The 14,018-nt window shown below is 40.3% G+C and overlaps 1 protein-coding gene and 1 long non-coding RNA gene across 2 annotated transcripts in view; one reads left to right on the plus strand and one right to left on the minus strand.

The window, feature by feature from the left end:
• Positions 1-5,521: 5,521 nt before the first annotated feature.
• FRG1 (FSHD region gene 1) lies at positions 5,522-13,237 on the minus strand. The gene is made up of 9 exons (XM_005501176.3): positions 13,022-13,237; positions 12,626-12,693; positions 10,776-10,898; positions 9,770-9,827; positions 9,471-9,585; positions 8,980-9,084; positions 8,167-8,258; positions 7,487-7,597; positions 5,522-6,619 (listed from the first exon to the last, which is right to left on the minus strand). Exons 1-9 carry the CDS (start codon positions 13,081-13,083, stop codon positions 6,583-6,585), a joined length of 771 nt encoding a protein of 256 aa, XP_005501233.1. The 5' UTR covers positions 13,084-13,237; the 3' UTR covers positions 5,522-6,582.
• LOC110357842 (uncharacterized) overlaps positions 13,231-14,018 on the plus strand; it is a 136,142-nt gene continuing 135,354 nt past the window's right edge. Inside the window, exon 1 of the long non-coding RNA XR_002411756.2 lies at positions 13,231-13,579. This is a non-coding gene — a long non-coding RNA (uncharacterized LOC110357842). The remainder of the gene's footprint in view (positions 13,580-14,018) is intronic.

The following is a 14,018-nucleotide window of genomic DNA, read 5'->3' on the forward strand; positions in this document are numbered from 1 at the left end:
GAGCAAACCCGTGGCACCAGTTTTCACGTGGTAAATATTGTGATGTTTTAATTACTTTGTGGCCTTGGGAGACTTTTTAGGCAGGTTTTATGGTAATGAAAGGTGCCCTTCTTTAGGAAGGAGTTTCTCCTTGTCTGAAGACCCTAGGAAACGAGCAACTGGAGAGACAGTCTAATATGAGAAAGACAGAGTTTGAGATGCATCTAAGCTTGTTGCTTATTATTTATTCACTACGATACCTAAGTAGTGTATTTGTTGCAATATCAAGTACAAGCCAGCAGCCGAATAAGGTGTGTATTCCAAATAGGTATAATTTTAGTGTGAGCAAATGAATGTATAACGAGTGTATACATTACCAACAATTGTTGGAAGCACCATGAATAAATACTAAAAACCTTCCAGGATGCCTGTATTTTAGTTCATGTCTTGTGCTTCACACACTGCCCAAGATATGTCGTGTTATTAGACACACAGAAAAGCAGCAACAGTCTTTCATGTCGTGACTTAATTCCATGTGCAGTTAACTCTCTTTAAACAAACCAGGGGTGGGAAGAAAACGAAGGGAAGTCTTTGGCAGCTGGCTGACTGGAACATTGCATGGCATTGCAGAAATTAATAGGAAAGGATATGAGAAATGCATTGTGAGGTGGGAAAGCCCTGGGCAAAGGAAGGGTGTGCTGCGGTGTGTAGGAAGGAATCGGCTCAGAACTTAAGATGGGAATTGCAAAGAGCTTTAGAGACCAAGGCAGAAAAGCATTAAGCACTGGTAGAAAAAGATACAGAACCCATCAGGGAATTTAGGAAATGAGAAAAATTGCAGCATTAACAGGAAAAACCTTGATATTTCAATGAGAGTGTCTTTCTGAAATAGAAAATAGAAATCAAGCAGTTTCTATAGGCCCCAGCCTTTTTTTTTAATTGAAAACATACCTGTGAGACAGTAATTTTATATTTACTTGTAGGTACTAGAAGATAGTATTATGGTCTATGGTAAGAAATTGCCAGATAAAGTTGGTCCCGTTACTTGCTAAACATCTTCAGCCTCTTTTGCTCAGATTTATTTTCTGGAGCAGACAGGTTCTTAGATGCTTTACTGTCCTTAGGACATTTTTACCAGCAGGAAATAGAGGACTTTGGAATATTACAAACTCTTGCTGAATGCTCTGAAGGAAAAAAAATTATACCATGGTACACATTCACAGCTTAATTTTTTAAAGCCTCTTCACACTTTCGGTTTAGCTCATTCACCAGTAAAGAAATCCTAAGTTTCTGGAATAGTTAACATCCTCTAGTACCTGTATTTCTCAATACCTGTGTTTCTCTCACTATGGCTATCCTGCTGTGCTCTATCAGAACGCCTCACCTCCAGGCTCCACGTCAGTACTTCAGGCACTCCATTTTATTGCCTAGGTTTCTTCTGTCAGTGAAATCTAGGTTAAGGCAGAAGAAGAAAGCTGCTTAAGATGTGCAGTGTTAACTGCTCGTTAACTGTCCTACCTAACAGCTGGTGTCACTGATACCAGTACTTCAAACGTCCACCCTTCTGCTTTCTCACACATCCATCCAACACTGTATTGATACTACCCAGTTCTGTTGCTTCTTCCAGAAGTCCAGGCTGCACAAATTACTTCCCCTTTTCTCTCCATTTCAGTTAAATTAAAGCTCATTGTGCTAACACTACTGCCAGGTATCACCAAGAAGACTCCATGATTGCTTCCAGTGGGAAAATACCCCAATGGACTCCTTATGGCAACAGTTTAAGACACCTACTGAGCTTCACTGTTTCGTCATACCTTCTATTTCCTTTTTCTGGGACTAAACTTCCCTAGACCCCTGCTTCTGTGTTATTTCAGGACACTGTATTTAGCAAGATTCTAGCGTACCGTGAGTCCCAACACAGAGGGCAATCCCATTGCTACTGTACTGTCTTTAGTCCCCATGGAGCAGCCAGTCCCTTGCTAACTCCAGTACTTCACAGTATCACAGTATGTTTGGGATTGGAAGGGACCTCAAAAGATCATCTAGTCCAATCCCCCTGCTGGAGCAGGAACGCCTAGGTGAGGTCATACAGGAACATGTCCAGGCGGGTTTTGAATGTCTCCAGAGAAGGAGACTCCACAACCCCCCTGGGCAGCCTGTTCCAGTGTTCTGTCACCCTCACTGAGAAGAAGTTTCTTCTCAAATTTAAGCGGAACCTCTTGTGTTCCAGCTTGATCCCATTACCCCTTGTCCTATCATTGTTTGCCACCGAGAAGAGCCTGGCTCCATCCTCATGGCACTCACCCTTTATATATTTATAAACATTAATGAGGTCCCCCCTTAGTCTCCTCTTCTCCAAACTAAAGAGACCCAGCTCCCTCAGCCTTTCTTCATAAGGGAGATGCTCCACTCCCTTAATCATCTTCGTTGCCCTACGCTGGACCCTCTCCAGCAGTTCCCTGTCCTTCTTGAACTGAGGGGCCCAGAACTGGACACAATATTCCAGATGTGGTCTCACCAGGGCAGAGTAGAGGGGAAGGAGGACCTCTCTCGATCTACTAACCACCCCCCTTCTAATACACCCCAGGATGCCATTGGCCTTCCTGGCCACAAGGGCACAGTGCTGACTCATGGTCATCCTGTTGTCCACCAGGACCCCCAGGTCCCTTTCCCCTACACTGCTCTCTAATATGTAATTTCCCAACCTGTACTGGAACCTGGGGTTGTTCCTGCCCAGATGCAGGACTCTACACTTTCCCTTGTTAAATTTCATCAGGTTATTCCCCGCCCAACTCTCCAGCCTGTCCAGGTCCCGCTGGATGTCAGCACAGCCTTCTGGTGTGTCAGCCACTCCTCCCAGCTTAGTGTCATCAGCAAACTTGCTGATAGTACACTCTATTCCCTCGTCTAAATCGTTAATGAATATATTGAATAATATTGGCCCCAGTACTGACCCCTGAGGCACTCCACTAGATACTGGCCTCACTTCCCCTTGTATTGGGGACAGTTTCATTTCATTCGGCCTGGCATCTTTTTGCTTCCCTTCTTCCTAGCTCTGTAACAAACCTGCCTCTCAGTTCCATTTTTCTATCACTTAGAACTGCTTGTAGTGCCTACACCTTGCATTCTCCTATTTACATCGATAAACAAGAAATGGAAAACTCCTTTCTAGGGCTCTTCTTTGGATTCTGAGGACTCATTTCAGCATGCTTTCCACCAGCACAGCAGACTTCTGCTCTGCTTCCAGCTCCGTGTTTGAGTAATCATTTTTATGAGTTCTACCAGACATGATTTTATTTTAAAAATATATTTGTGAAAGGAAAAACAGATGCTGTAACATCAGTCTACTTCAGCCATCATCATTCACTTCAGATGCATTTACGATTCACACTGGATAATGGGCCAATGACACCTGCAACGAACAGCCCAATAAATAATTACGCTGGCCCAGAGCCTGCTCCTTGTGATGCTGCCTCCTTCCCAGTGTTTTTGGAGTGCTGGTAGTAGGACAGTTTCAGGTCTGTAATGTTGCAATGGATGTGCATCAGATCACTTACATTTCTGGGGAGGGACATGCAGCATGGTACCTACCAGAACTACTTAATGAGCCCTAATCCCCAGTCCTACACCAAACTGAGGAGCTCTGAGGAAAAATGAATTACATTTTTTTTTCTGTGATAGCACAATCCAAAGCTATGCTATATTTTCATTCAAGAATTCCTCAGACTCTGGCCAGGAGCATTTGCCAACAAACATCTATTTACTTATAGCTTTTGGCCTTCTCCCTGCAAATTCAGCACTCATACTTCTTCCAGACCTCCTGGGCATGCTCAATGCACCTTTTCCAACAATACAGGAACTCAAAATATGTCCTTTTACTCACTGTGGAAATGGTAGCACAGCCCTCTTTAAAAAAACTGAGTCACAGAGCATATGGACACACACTGCAATTCAAAAGCTTCTAAGCTACATATACAATTGGTATCATCTGCTTGACCATTTCTGCTGTTGCTAAAAAGTCAGCCGCACACTACACCTGCATGGCTCTGACTAATGGGATGTCTGTTTTTATTTGAAAGCAATCAAGTTATACACAGAGTTACCTGGAAAACCTAACTATTCTCTCTAAAGATGACTAAAAGCCAGGACCTCTGGACCACATAATTGTATAACCCTGTTTCCCAGGGCTAAAGCTACATAGCAAATAGCTTACCAGTGGTATTTTATATACCCTTAGTATAAGCCCAATATTCACAAGTGGTACAGTTAATACGATTTTATAACTGGGTTATTGATATACGAGGGAATTTTAATAGAACTCTGGAGATACTTAAACTAGATTCAAAGATCAGTTCTGCTAATTACAGCTTCTGTTTGCAAATGTTTCAATGCAGAGTCTCACTACAAACATTCATACTCTCAGCAATTGATTGCTTTGAAAGAATGTGTAGTTATAGAAACTATTTGGAAAGAAAGATAATTTTCAGTCATTCCTGCTATGTGGTAGGCTTAAAGAGTAAACTCAAAGTTTTGCCCTAGAACTAGAAATAGTCTGTGAAAACTTTAAAATGAAGCCAATGAACTGGTAAAAAGGTCAAGCATTTGATCACTTTCCATAACCATCTGAACCGATCAGATCCTATTATCTTTTTGTTAACAGTATATCCTGAAATACATTATTTAGATAAGTGACAAGATATGGGAAAAAAGACAATTCTCCTTTAAAAAAATAATTTGTTTTTAAAACAAACAAAACAAACAATAAAACTACAACTACAGAGAGGTCCTTTGTACCTCTAAAAATGGAAGGAAAAATTCTCATTTGATAATTTCATTTTAGTAATTTTTTTTCATTCAGCATAGACCTTGCTTTTATTTAACTCCTCCACATTCTGATAGAACTTTTATCAGCATTAAGCAGCAGCTGGAATGACAGGAAACATCTCCACGGATTTGGCCACTATCCCAGTACTGCTGCACAAACCACTCCCCAGAGGGGGCATTTTGATTTCTCATTTAGTATCTCCCTTTGCAGAAAAAGCTAAAATTGGAAGAAAAGAAACTAATTCCAAAACAGCCATTCCTGCAAGAATTAGTGAGTATGCCTATTCTTGTAAAATAGGTCTTAAATGAATAGTAGGTTTAGCATATATAAAAGAGGGAGTGCTGCCGCCTTAGGGAGAAAAGCCCAGTGGCAAAAATCTCTCTACTCAGCTGGATAGAGCTGAGTAAGGAAAAGCTTAAAAATGCCATGAGGGGAAGGTTTGGATTTTTGTTTGCTTTTCTAGAAGCACACATTTCTAAGAATCCCTATGTTACATCATGAATGTGCCCAGCCTGTGGAGTTTTAATTCTTTTGGTTCCATAAAATCTGTATGAAAAATGAAAGCTTTTATTACTAAGCTTAGCTAGCCTTTCCTAACCAGCTGTAATTACTTTTCACACTGAAAAGTCACTACAGGATTTAAACAATTATGATGTACTTAAATTCTTGGTGCTTCCTCCTCAAGACCAACAGCCTATAAAATTAGACTGATTTCAATTGCCATTACTGACTAGACTTTATTGGTCCATTCTTGTGTTCTTTTTATACACACCATTATATTGCAAAAGAATACAGTTTTGAACTATGTGTACAGTTCAAACTGACAGGTAAGAGAAACTCCACAGAGACAATTCAAATGATTGCCATAAAAATACCCAACATTGTTACAAGTAATCTTTGTGACACCTATTAGAGAAGCTGTGAAGAGAGTAAGCAATTGTTCTGAGGTAGTTCCTATGGAGAGGCTGTTACTGAAACGCTTCTTGGTAATCAGAACAGATGGGGTAACTGTATTTTATATGAGATCCTAGGAATGCATATTATACTACGACCTTAAAAAGAGTCCCTGCTGTTTTAATTGAAGTCCATGCCGTAGGAAAACCACCAAGTTTGCAAAGTAAGCAGCCTGCTAACACAGAAGAGCTATTTTATGAAGCACCAGCATTTTCATTTGTAATACGGTTCTTGTGGCTCGTCAACACTTTTTCCAGCACACATATTATGCCATTCACCAACTTGAACAGTGGGGCTGTTCTGAACATAGTTTTACAGACCCTGTACCTTCTGGGCCAGTCCTCACCTGATGGCTCCACAGATGTCCTACTCAGGATGTGGCAGAATGTGTTCTAAGAGATGCATTTTCAGTTACTTCTTCTTGTTCAATACAGTTATGTATTTCTTGATGGTTCAATGGGTTAACGACATTTTACTTTTGAACTTCACAGTCTTTCTCTTCTGCTCTTAATGTCTTCTGCCCTGTCTTTAAGTTCAGATTCCTTTCATCAACCCTGGAACATTCAGGGGGTCAATTTCTTCTCCATTAAATAATAATTTCCCTATTTCAACAGGGTGTAGTTTTAGAGTAAACTTAATAGTATTCATTACTGAAAGACAACATCAGTTTGATGCTTCACTGTAGCTCTCAGGCAATGCTTTAAAAATAAGGTAATAAAAACATCAGCAAAACACCTTCAATGAAAAATAAATTATAAAACATTTTACTCTTGTTTTCAATTTGACCCTGTCAAAGATGCAGAAGAAAATGGACCAGCTGGTTGTCACTTGCAGTATCTATCCGCCTTCACTTTTGCTCTCCTGTATGGAAAGAATAATGAAACAAGATTTAGATTAAGACCAAATATGATTACATCTGTGTGTTCCATCTGCCTCAGAGCATCAAGGAAGCATTGAAAGCAATTTTTCTTAAACTGAACTTCAAAGCACATATAAAAGCCTAACACCAATTTGCACTTGTTTATTAAGAGCTAGAACTGCAAAGTCTAAAGTTAACCTTGTCTTTCCCTTCAAATCATCATGAATTGCATGTTGTCCATCCTGAGGAATGCAGTTCAGACTCAGCATGATTTGAAACTGACACTGATGGCCTAAGAGTGTTATCACATCGCTTGCAATTATAAGATAGTCTTCTGCATTTTCACCCACTGAATTAATGCAAATATTTATACTGTATACTGATACAAAATGTTTTAAAAATTCAAGACAGCTTCTATAGTCTCAGCTCAGGGAAGAAAAACAATATTCTCACTAGATAACATGAAGACTGCTCTTAAGAAATGCTATTTCTCTTTAAAATTCAGCATTCCCATCTCCAGAATACTGTGGTGCCACAAATACTGGAAGTGTTAAAAATTAGCTTAATTTTTGTTATTAAAAAGATTTCTCTCAGCTCTTCCATACTAAACAAATTTAACAACCTAGTTAAGAGATTTTTCGAAAGATTTCTGAGTAAATCCAAACCTGCAAACTTTAGCTAGAGAAGTAGAAAATTTAGAACAACAACAAAAAGCCAACCACAGAACTCAGGCAGAGCACTGGCCAGGGAGGAAATGCTCAACACCCCATAACCCTGAAATCTGGCTTTCTTTTGTACCCCAAGTTTACTGTAATTCCACCTCCCTATACTTTTTCAATCGGTACATTATTTCTTGTATTCCGAAGTACCTGTCAAGCAGCATTTCATGAAAAGTGCCTTCTTTCCTGGCTTTTCTGAGGGCTTTTGTATCTTCTTTGCTTATTTTAAGCTTTTTGTCTTGAAAGCTTTGGAATTTCTTTCTGTAAGGGGGGGGAAAAAATGTAAAGAGTGTAATTTCTTTCAAGTTTTGTGTTTGAATATAACAACAGTTCCAATAAGAATCTTAACTTCTGTTATGCAGGAGGCAACTGGCCTAATAAAATACAGCAAACCAACACAGTATATATATTGTAACTAAGAGTTCTGTAGGTGAAAACTATTTGGGGTTTTTTTTTGGCAGTCTAGGTGAGAATGAGCCCTACATGACTGGCATGACATGTTTACAAGTTCTAAAGAGCCCCTTCTTTAACTGCTAGCATGACAAATCAGGGAGCAAGTGTTTTGGGTGTAGATGGCAAGACTTTTGTCTTTGTTTCTCACTCCCTAAATGTGCTTTAAAGGGTAAGAAATTTAACTGATTTTCCACAAGTTGTCTGTTTTGCCTGTAACAGTAACTGGTACATAATCTCCCTGTCCTTATCCCAACCCATGAGCTTTCTCATCCTGTTTTGTTCCCCTGTCCTGCTGGGAGTTTGGCCCTTCCACCAAAGGCAGCCCCAAAGAGAAATGAAAAGGTACTTGAGCCTGGTAACAGCTCTAAACTACATACACGTAATTGATTTCACACTGTTTAACATTTCCTTTGTCTTCTTGTGGAACATCATCTTTCTCCTTAGCTTCTCTTTCAGCACAAGTACGAATCTAGTAATTGAGAGAAAAACAAAACAAACCAGAAAATGACAACAATACACCCTTCACAACAGAATGAGAGTCACAGTGACTTTAAGTTCATAGCTTTCAAATTGTTTAATTCACAGCTGGAGAAAACTATAATAAAAGCAACAACTGCACGAAGTATGGGAAATACTAAGTGCAATCCTTGATACTACTGTAAAACAATCCTCTTCATCTCAAAGCAGCACCATTACAGTTCTTCACTTTACAAGGGGTAAAATGCCTTTTTCAGAGACTGTCTTAAAAATATTTTTGCTTTGATTAGTAGACAAGTATCTCTATTTGGAAGCACAGATATACTTTCCATATCCAGATAAAGTCAAGATAGTTTTAGATCTCTCACTTAAAAGATCTCTTCTGCATCATTGTGATAAACACTTCTCTGTCCCCGCCGCAGTCGTAATTAATCTCTCTTGTACCAAGTTGTTCAGAACTATCTGGAATATCATAGAGATGGTCCTGCCCCCAACATCTTGCCCTTCCATAGTGGTAGAATAGCTTTGTATTGCTACTGGAAGCATCGCAGTTTAGACAAATGACTTCCAGAGCTGCATTTCTTGTGGCCAAATCATTTGACAGCTTATAGAAAAAAAAATTAACTATATTAACACTAAATTGTAGCACACAGACACCTGTTTTTTTGAATATCCATGCTAACTCTGTATTAATTATAGAAGTCATAGATTACCTTTATCATTTCTTCTTCCCCTGCAGTTTTGCTTTTGGCTTCTATGTCTCCCTCTTCATTACACCTAATAAAGCGGCTATTTGCTGCCAGTAATGCCATTTTCTTCTGCAGAAACAATACCACATAGTGTTAGAATAAAGAGTTTGCATGTAGTCCTTGATTCATAACATTTAGCCTTTACAATACACCACAAAACTCCATAAATGTGTTTTATTCTTTTCTACATGAACACTTCAATAGCTAGCCAGACGACTTGCTGGCTCCTGTATTCTTAAGATGCTTATAGCTGCCAAAATGCAGTAACTTGAGGTATTTTAAGAACTTCTGATTGTAGTAAATGCATTACAGTTGGGAAAACAGAAGACTAAAAGTTACAATATGGAACAGATTGCAAAAGGCTTTTACTACACAGACAAATAATATCAATATAGATGAAATCAAAATACAGTCAAATGTTAGAAACATAAAATGAATTATTCCAAGCAGCTTACATCTTGGAAGACAGGTTCCCATTGCTCTCTTGATCCTATTGCATCTGAACGTCCAATAACAAGTCCATCTGAATTTATACCAAGGTATTTGCCATAACCAGACTTCAGAGCAATCCTCAAAGAGAAAATGCAGGAAAACAATAAAGAATATTTTCAATTCAAGCAACTCACAATATCCAACACATCACAGATACATTCTTAGCAGATAATGTATTTCAAGAGAATATTAAAACGTGTATTCACGCGAGAAACAAGCATAACAAGTATCAAAACTTGTAACATTTTGTTACAGTAATTACCTTGTATCAGACAACTTTACTGCTGTAAACTGTTCAGGGGGACTAGGGCCTTCATCATCTGTGGAATGAATTTTCCATTAGTTAGGTATGAGGTATTAAATATATTTTAACCTGTTAATATTGCAGTTTCAAAAAAACAAAGCCATTGCTAAATACTACAGAAAGCTGCAATACTTACTTTCTATACAAATTCTTTTTTCAACTATTCACTTTTCTAAAAGCAATGTAGGTGCTCATTATTCACATTCATAGATTTAGAGTGCTTTGAACAAGACAGAAAATAAAGACAATCCTTGTGTCAAGAAATTTACAGCCAAGAATATTTTGTAATTCTCCAGGTGGCTTTGAAAACCTCAATCTCCTTGTAATGCTATTTTTTCCATAACAAAATGTTACCATAGCTGAACCGTAATACTAACTCGGTATCCTAAATGCTACTAGCCTCTCCACCCCTCAAAACCAAAGTGAGATAATGCCACTGTTGTTTTGATCTTTCCCTGGAGGTGAAACACACTGTCAGGCTTCTGACATAGTCCTTGTCTGATGGATGGCCCTCAAATTCAAAGTAAGGACAAGCTAATTATCCTGCCACATTAACAGCCCACTTGTGCAGCAACAAAACAAGTATATTAAGATGAGGATGCTGCAATAAGGCTTGAAAATCATATGCCTCGAGTTTCCCTCTTCAACTGACATCATAAAGATTTTATGGTATTTAATAAAAGCTATACTGCTTCTTATCCAGTAAGTGGTATGGCCTTTAACAGGTGATCATCCTCAAAGTAGTTCAATTTATTGTACACATAAAACAGCAAGAAACTAAGTAAGTGAAACTGATTGGTAGTCATTAGGTTTAAATCATCTGCATGGTACAACTAGGATTATTGCATTATTTGTAATAAACTGCTTCTAGCTATAAAACTGCCTGCCTTGAAGTGATGCTACTTTTATTCTTTTATGCCTTTCATTACTAAACCTGCTTCATTCCAAGTTTCCCGAAACAAACCTTTATGTGGTGCTCCAAGTGTAAACAAGCCATTGTCGAGGGCATGGATGTAAGCTCCTTTATCCATTTCTATAGCTATAGTTCCTGTAATTTCACCAAAATTACTGACAGCCCACCAGTTTCCTAAAATACAAAACCATGACAGTTAGAGTAATTACAACTTCTGATTGCAGTGGTCAAGAGATATTTCGGTATCTTCTCTGAGATTTGAAATTCTAAAGATACAATTGCTATTGCCATCTCAAGATCTTTGTACATTATACCACAGAGCAAATTTAATGATGTTGCTGCTGAAATGAAGTCCTGCTGTTGCACCTTCCCTGCCATCCCCAGTCACAGGCTCTTGTGCTTCATCCCTTTATCATGTTAGTCCATAGAGCAAGTTGATCCATTCAGTTGATCGAGCAAAAATGCACCTCACAAGGAAGGTATTTTTTTTTTCCTCTGAACCAGCTCCGTGCAGGTTTGAGGTCACATCAAATTATTACATTTTCCAACACAAAGAGATTAACTAATCTGTGTTTGAATGTTTGAGCTCCACATAATTCTACCCAAGTTAAAGGTAGCCCTACCCAGGTGCACAAATTAGAATTATTACCTTTATATTTTTCTAACAGTAAAATTTTCTTTTGGTGTACCGTCTCAGAGGTATTTTCTACCGATTAAGATAATAACTATTTTTAATTAATTGGAATATGATGTCTTTTTTTGACATGGTAAATTTGGCACAACAATCTGCCTTCAGCAGAAATAATCCTCCCCTATGTTTATACAACATATGGAGCTAATTGTCTTGTCCTATACGGTCAGGGTTTGTAGACTGGTGTATGAATTTTCCAAATTTCTCCCAGCTTTTGAAATCTGGCTAAATAAAGAATGTAGAACATCCATAACATTCTTCTATTGTAAGACACAACAACTGATTTTCTCCTGTATCACAATTTGTTTTAACACAGGACCAAGGATGATTTTCCCTTGCGCTGCTTTAGCTTACACCTATACATACATAATAGAAAAATGACATTTATCCAGTAATGTGTGCTGTACTACAGTATACATCTGCATCTCTCATGACTTTATGGTTAGTTTTTAGCTGGTTTTGTTTGAGAAGTGAGCTGTGATCAATCAAGGACATGACAAAGCCAAAGGGCAATAGTCTGGCAAGTTACCACTCATGAGTACACACACTTTGATCTTTTTATTTTATGAAAAAAGAAACAGTAAAGTTATATTTTGTTACTGGTAATGTCTGTGTCTTCAGCTTCAAATAACAGTAGCACATTTGTAAAATGAACACATAACAGCAGTCAAGCAAGTATGTGAAACTAAAAACAAATAAACAAACTAACCAAAACCCTGTTCCTCTTGAAAGGATCAAAGGTTTGAGTGAACTAAAGAAGGCTGTCAGAAAGTAACTAGTGGCAGAGTAAGCACAGAAAGCATAGGAGATCCAATCACTAATTTTTAAAGTCATAGTAACAGATATAAGTAATGTACATAAAATGCATTCAGCGTTACAGTGCTAGAGAAAGTCTCTCCTCCTGAAGCAAACACCGTGCAGGGCTGGGGGTAGGGGGGGAGAAGAAGAAAAGGAGATCCAAGCTGATAAGTGGCTTGAGATTATATAAGAACATATCTTAAGCTAAAAACATAAGTTGAAAATCCATTCTGTTGGTGTCAGAATTTCCATCTGAGGTCTAGGAGGAACCCAACATACAAATAACATGTTGTGAGGAACAGTTATAAATCTCTACAGGGACTACACTTAGTTTACACAGCACTACACCAATCTCCTCAGCTTTTGCCCTCCCCTACAATTCCCGCACTACCACATAACTCCTGGAGCTCACCAACAATGTCAAGTTGCTCGGCCGCATCCTCTTCCCTTTTCCTTTTCTTCTCCTTGTGCTTTTTCTTGCTGCAAAGGGAGACACAAAGGAAATAAGAAACTGTCTCCGACCCGGCCGTTCCACGGCGAGCTCTCCCGCCCGGTCCCGCTCCCCAGCCCCACAGCAGCGGGTCGGTGACACCAGCCGGGAGCGAGGGGCTGACAACCCGGAACCCCCGGCCGTTCCCGCACCCGGGACGGGACGGGACGGCCCGGCCTCACCCCACTGCAGGCTCCGGCGCGACACCAACGCAGCACAGGGGAGACCGGCCAGGGTCTGTCAGCGCGGCGGCTGCCGCAGTGGCGGGGCAGAAAGGCCGGGGGGCAGTGCCAGGGGGCAGCGCGCTCTACCCCTCACCTCTTCTGTTTCGCCCCTTTGAGGACGAGCTTGGTGGATTTCACGCAGGAGTACTCCGCCATGTCGGGCGACGGCGAGCGCGGGAGGACACGCCCAGCTGCGTACCGCGCACGGACGGAAGCCCCCGAGCGACAACCTTCGTCCGCCCTCGTTCCCTTACTTCCTGAGCGCGCGCCCCCTAGGGGGCAGACGGCAGCGCCGCAGCCTCCGCTCCGTGTTTCCTGCACACAGAATTGTGGGGGAAAAATAAACCAAGAAAAGTTTAAAATTACGTTTCAGAGCGTGTCCCCCAGCACCTTCCCCTTGGCTCGGCTCCACCGGTTGCTGTGGCGCTTTGCAGGACTGCAGGCCCCAAGCGCCTACAGCTTCCCCTCTGGTGTGTGGTAGCAAAACGTGTTCATGTGCAGCTACAGGCACATCGCATGGTCTCACAGCAGAGCCCTCTGCCCTCTGCCAGGGGCGGCAGGCCTTGCTGATGCAGGAACAGGAGCTTCAAGCGAGGACAAGCTGGAGAAATGAAGCTCTCGAGTCACTGAAACGCGCCAAACTGCCGATAAAGTGAGGTTTACGACTTTTTTTTTCCCCATCCTTTTAGCCAGTTGTTATTCCACAGAGTGAAGTCTACCTCAGGCTTTCCCCCGTGGGTATAACCAGCTTTCTCTCACACAGTTAACTTACCACCTTCTCAAGAAGTATCACTACTTCTTCTTAGTTGAATGGCCTTACTGGTATGTGTGATTAGACTCCCAATTTGGGCAGTAGTTTATGTTTACTGTGTTGTTTCTACTTCACACTAATGCAGGAGGCTTTGTGCCCCAAAGCCGGTCTGCTGATTATTTTAGCTGGTCAAATGAGACGGAATTAATCTTAACACATACGCATACAGAGATGCTTGCATTGGTTTGCTTCCTTTTCATTTCTGATTTCATTACCGATCTATTTTTCCAAGTTCCCAGCACCCCAAAGGTATCTTCTCCAAGTAGGAAATTAGAGTGTT

Source organism: Columba livia, chromosome 4 (assembly GCF_036013475.1).
Source record: "Columba livia isolate bColLiv1 breed racing homer chromosome 4, bColLiv1.pat.W.v2, whole genome shotgun sequence".
NCBI lineage: Eukaryota > Metazoa > Chordata > Aves > Columbiformes > Columbidae > Columba > Columba livia.

Coding starts and splice junctions, on each gene's coding strand:
- FRG1 (XM_005501176.3), bottom strand. CDS start 13,083: ATGGCGGAGTACTCCTGCGTGAAATCCACCAAGCTCGTCCTCAAAGGG. Junction 9,828..10,775: donor ACTTGGAGCACCACATAAAG/GTTTGTTTCGGG, acceptor TTCATTCCACAG/ATGATGAAGGCCCTAGTCCC. Junction 8,259..8,979: donor GGGAAGAAGAAATGATAAAG/GTAATCTATGAC, acceptor CTCAATTACTAG/ATTCGTACTTGTGCTGAAAG.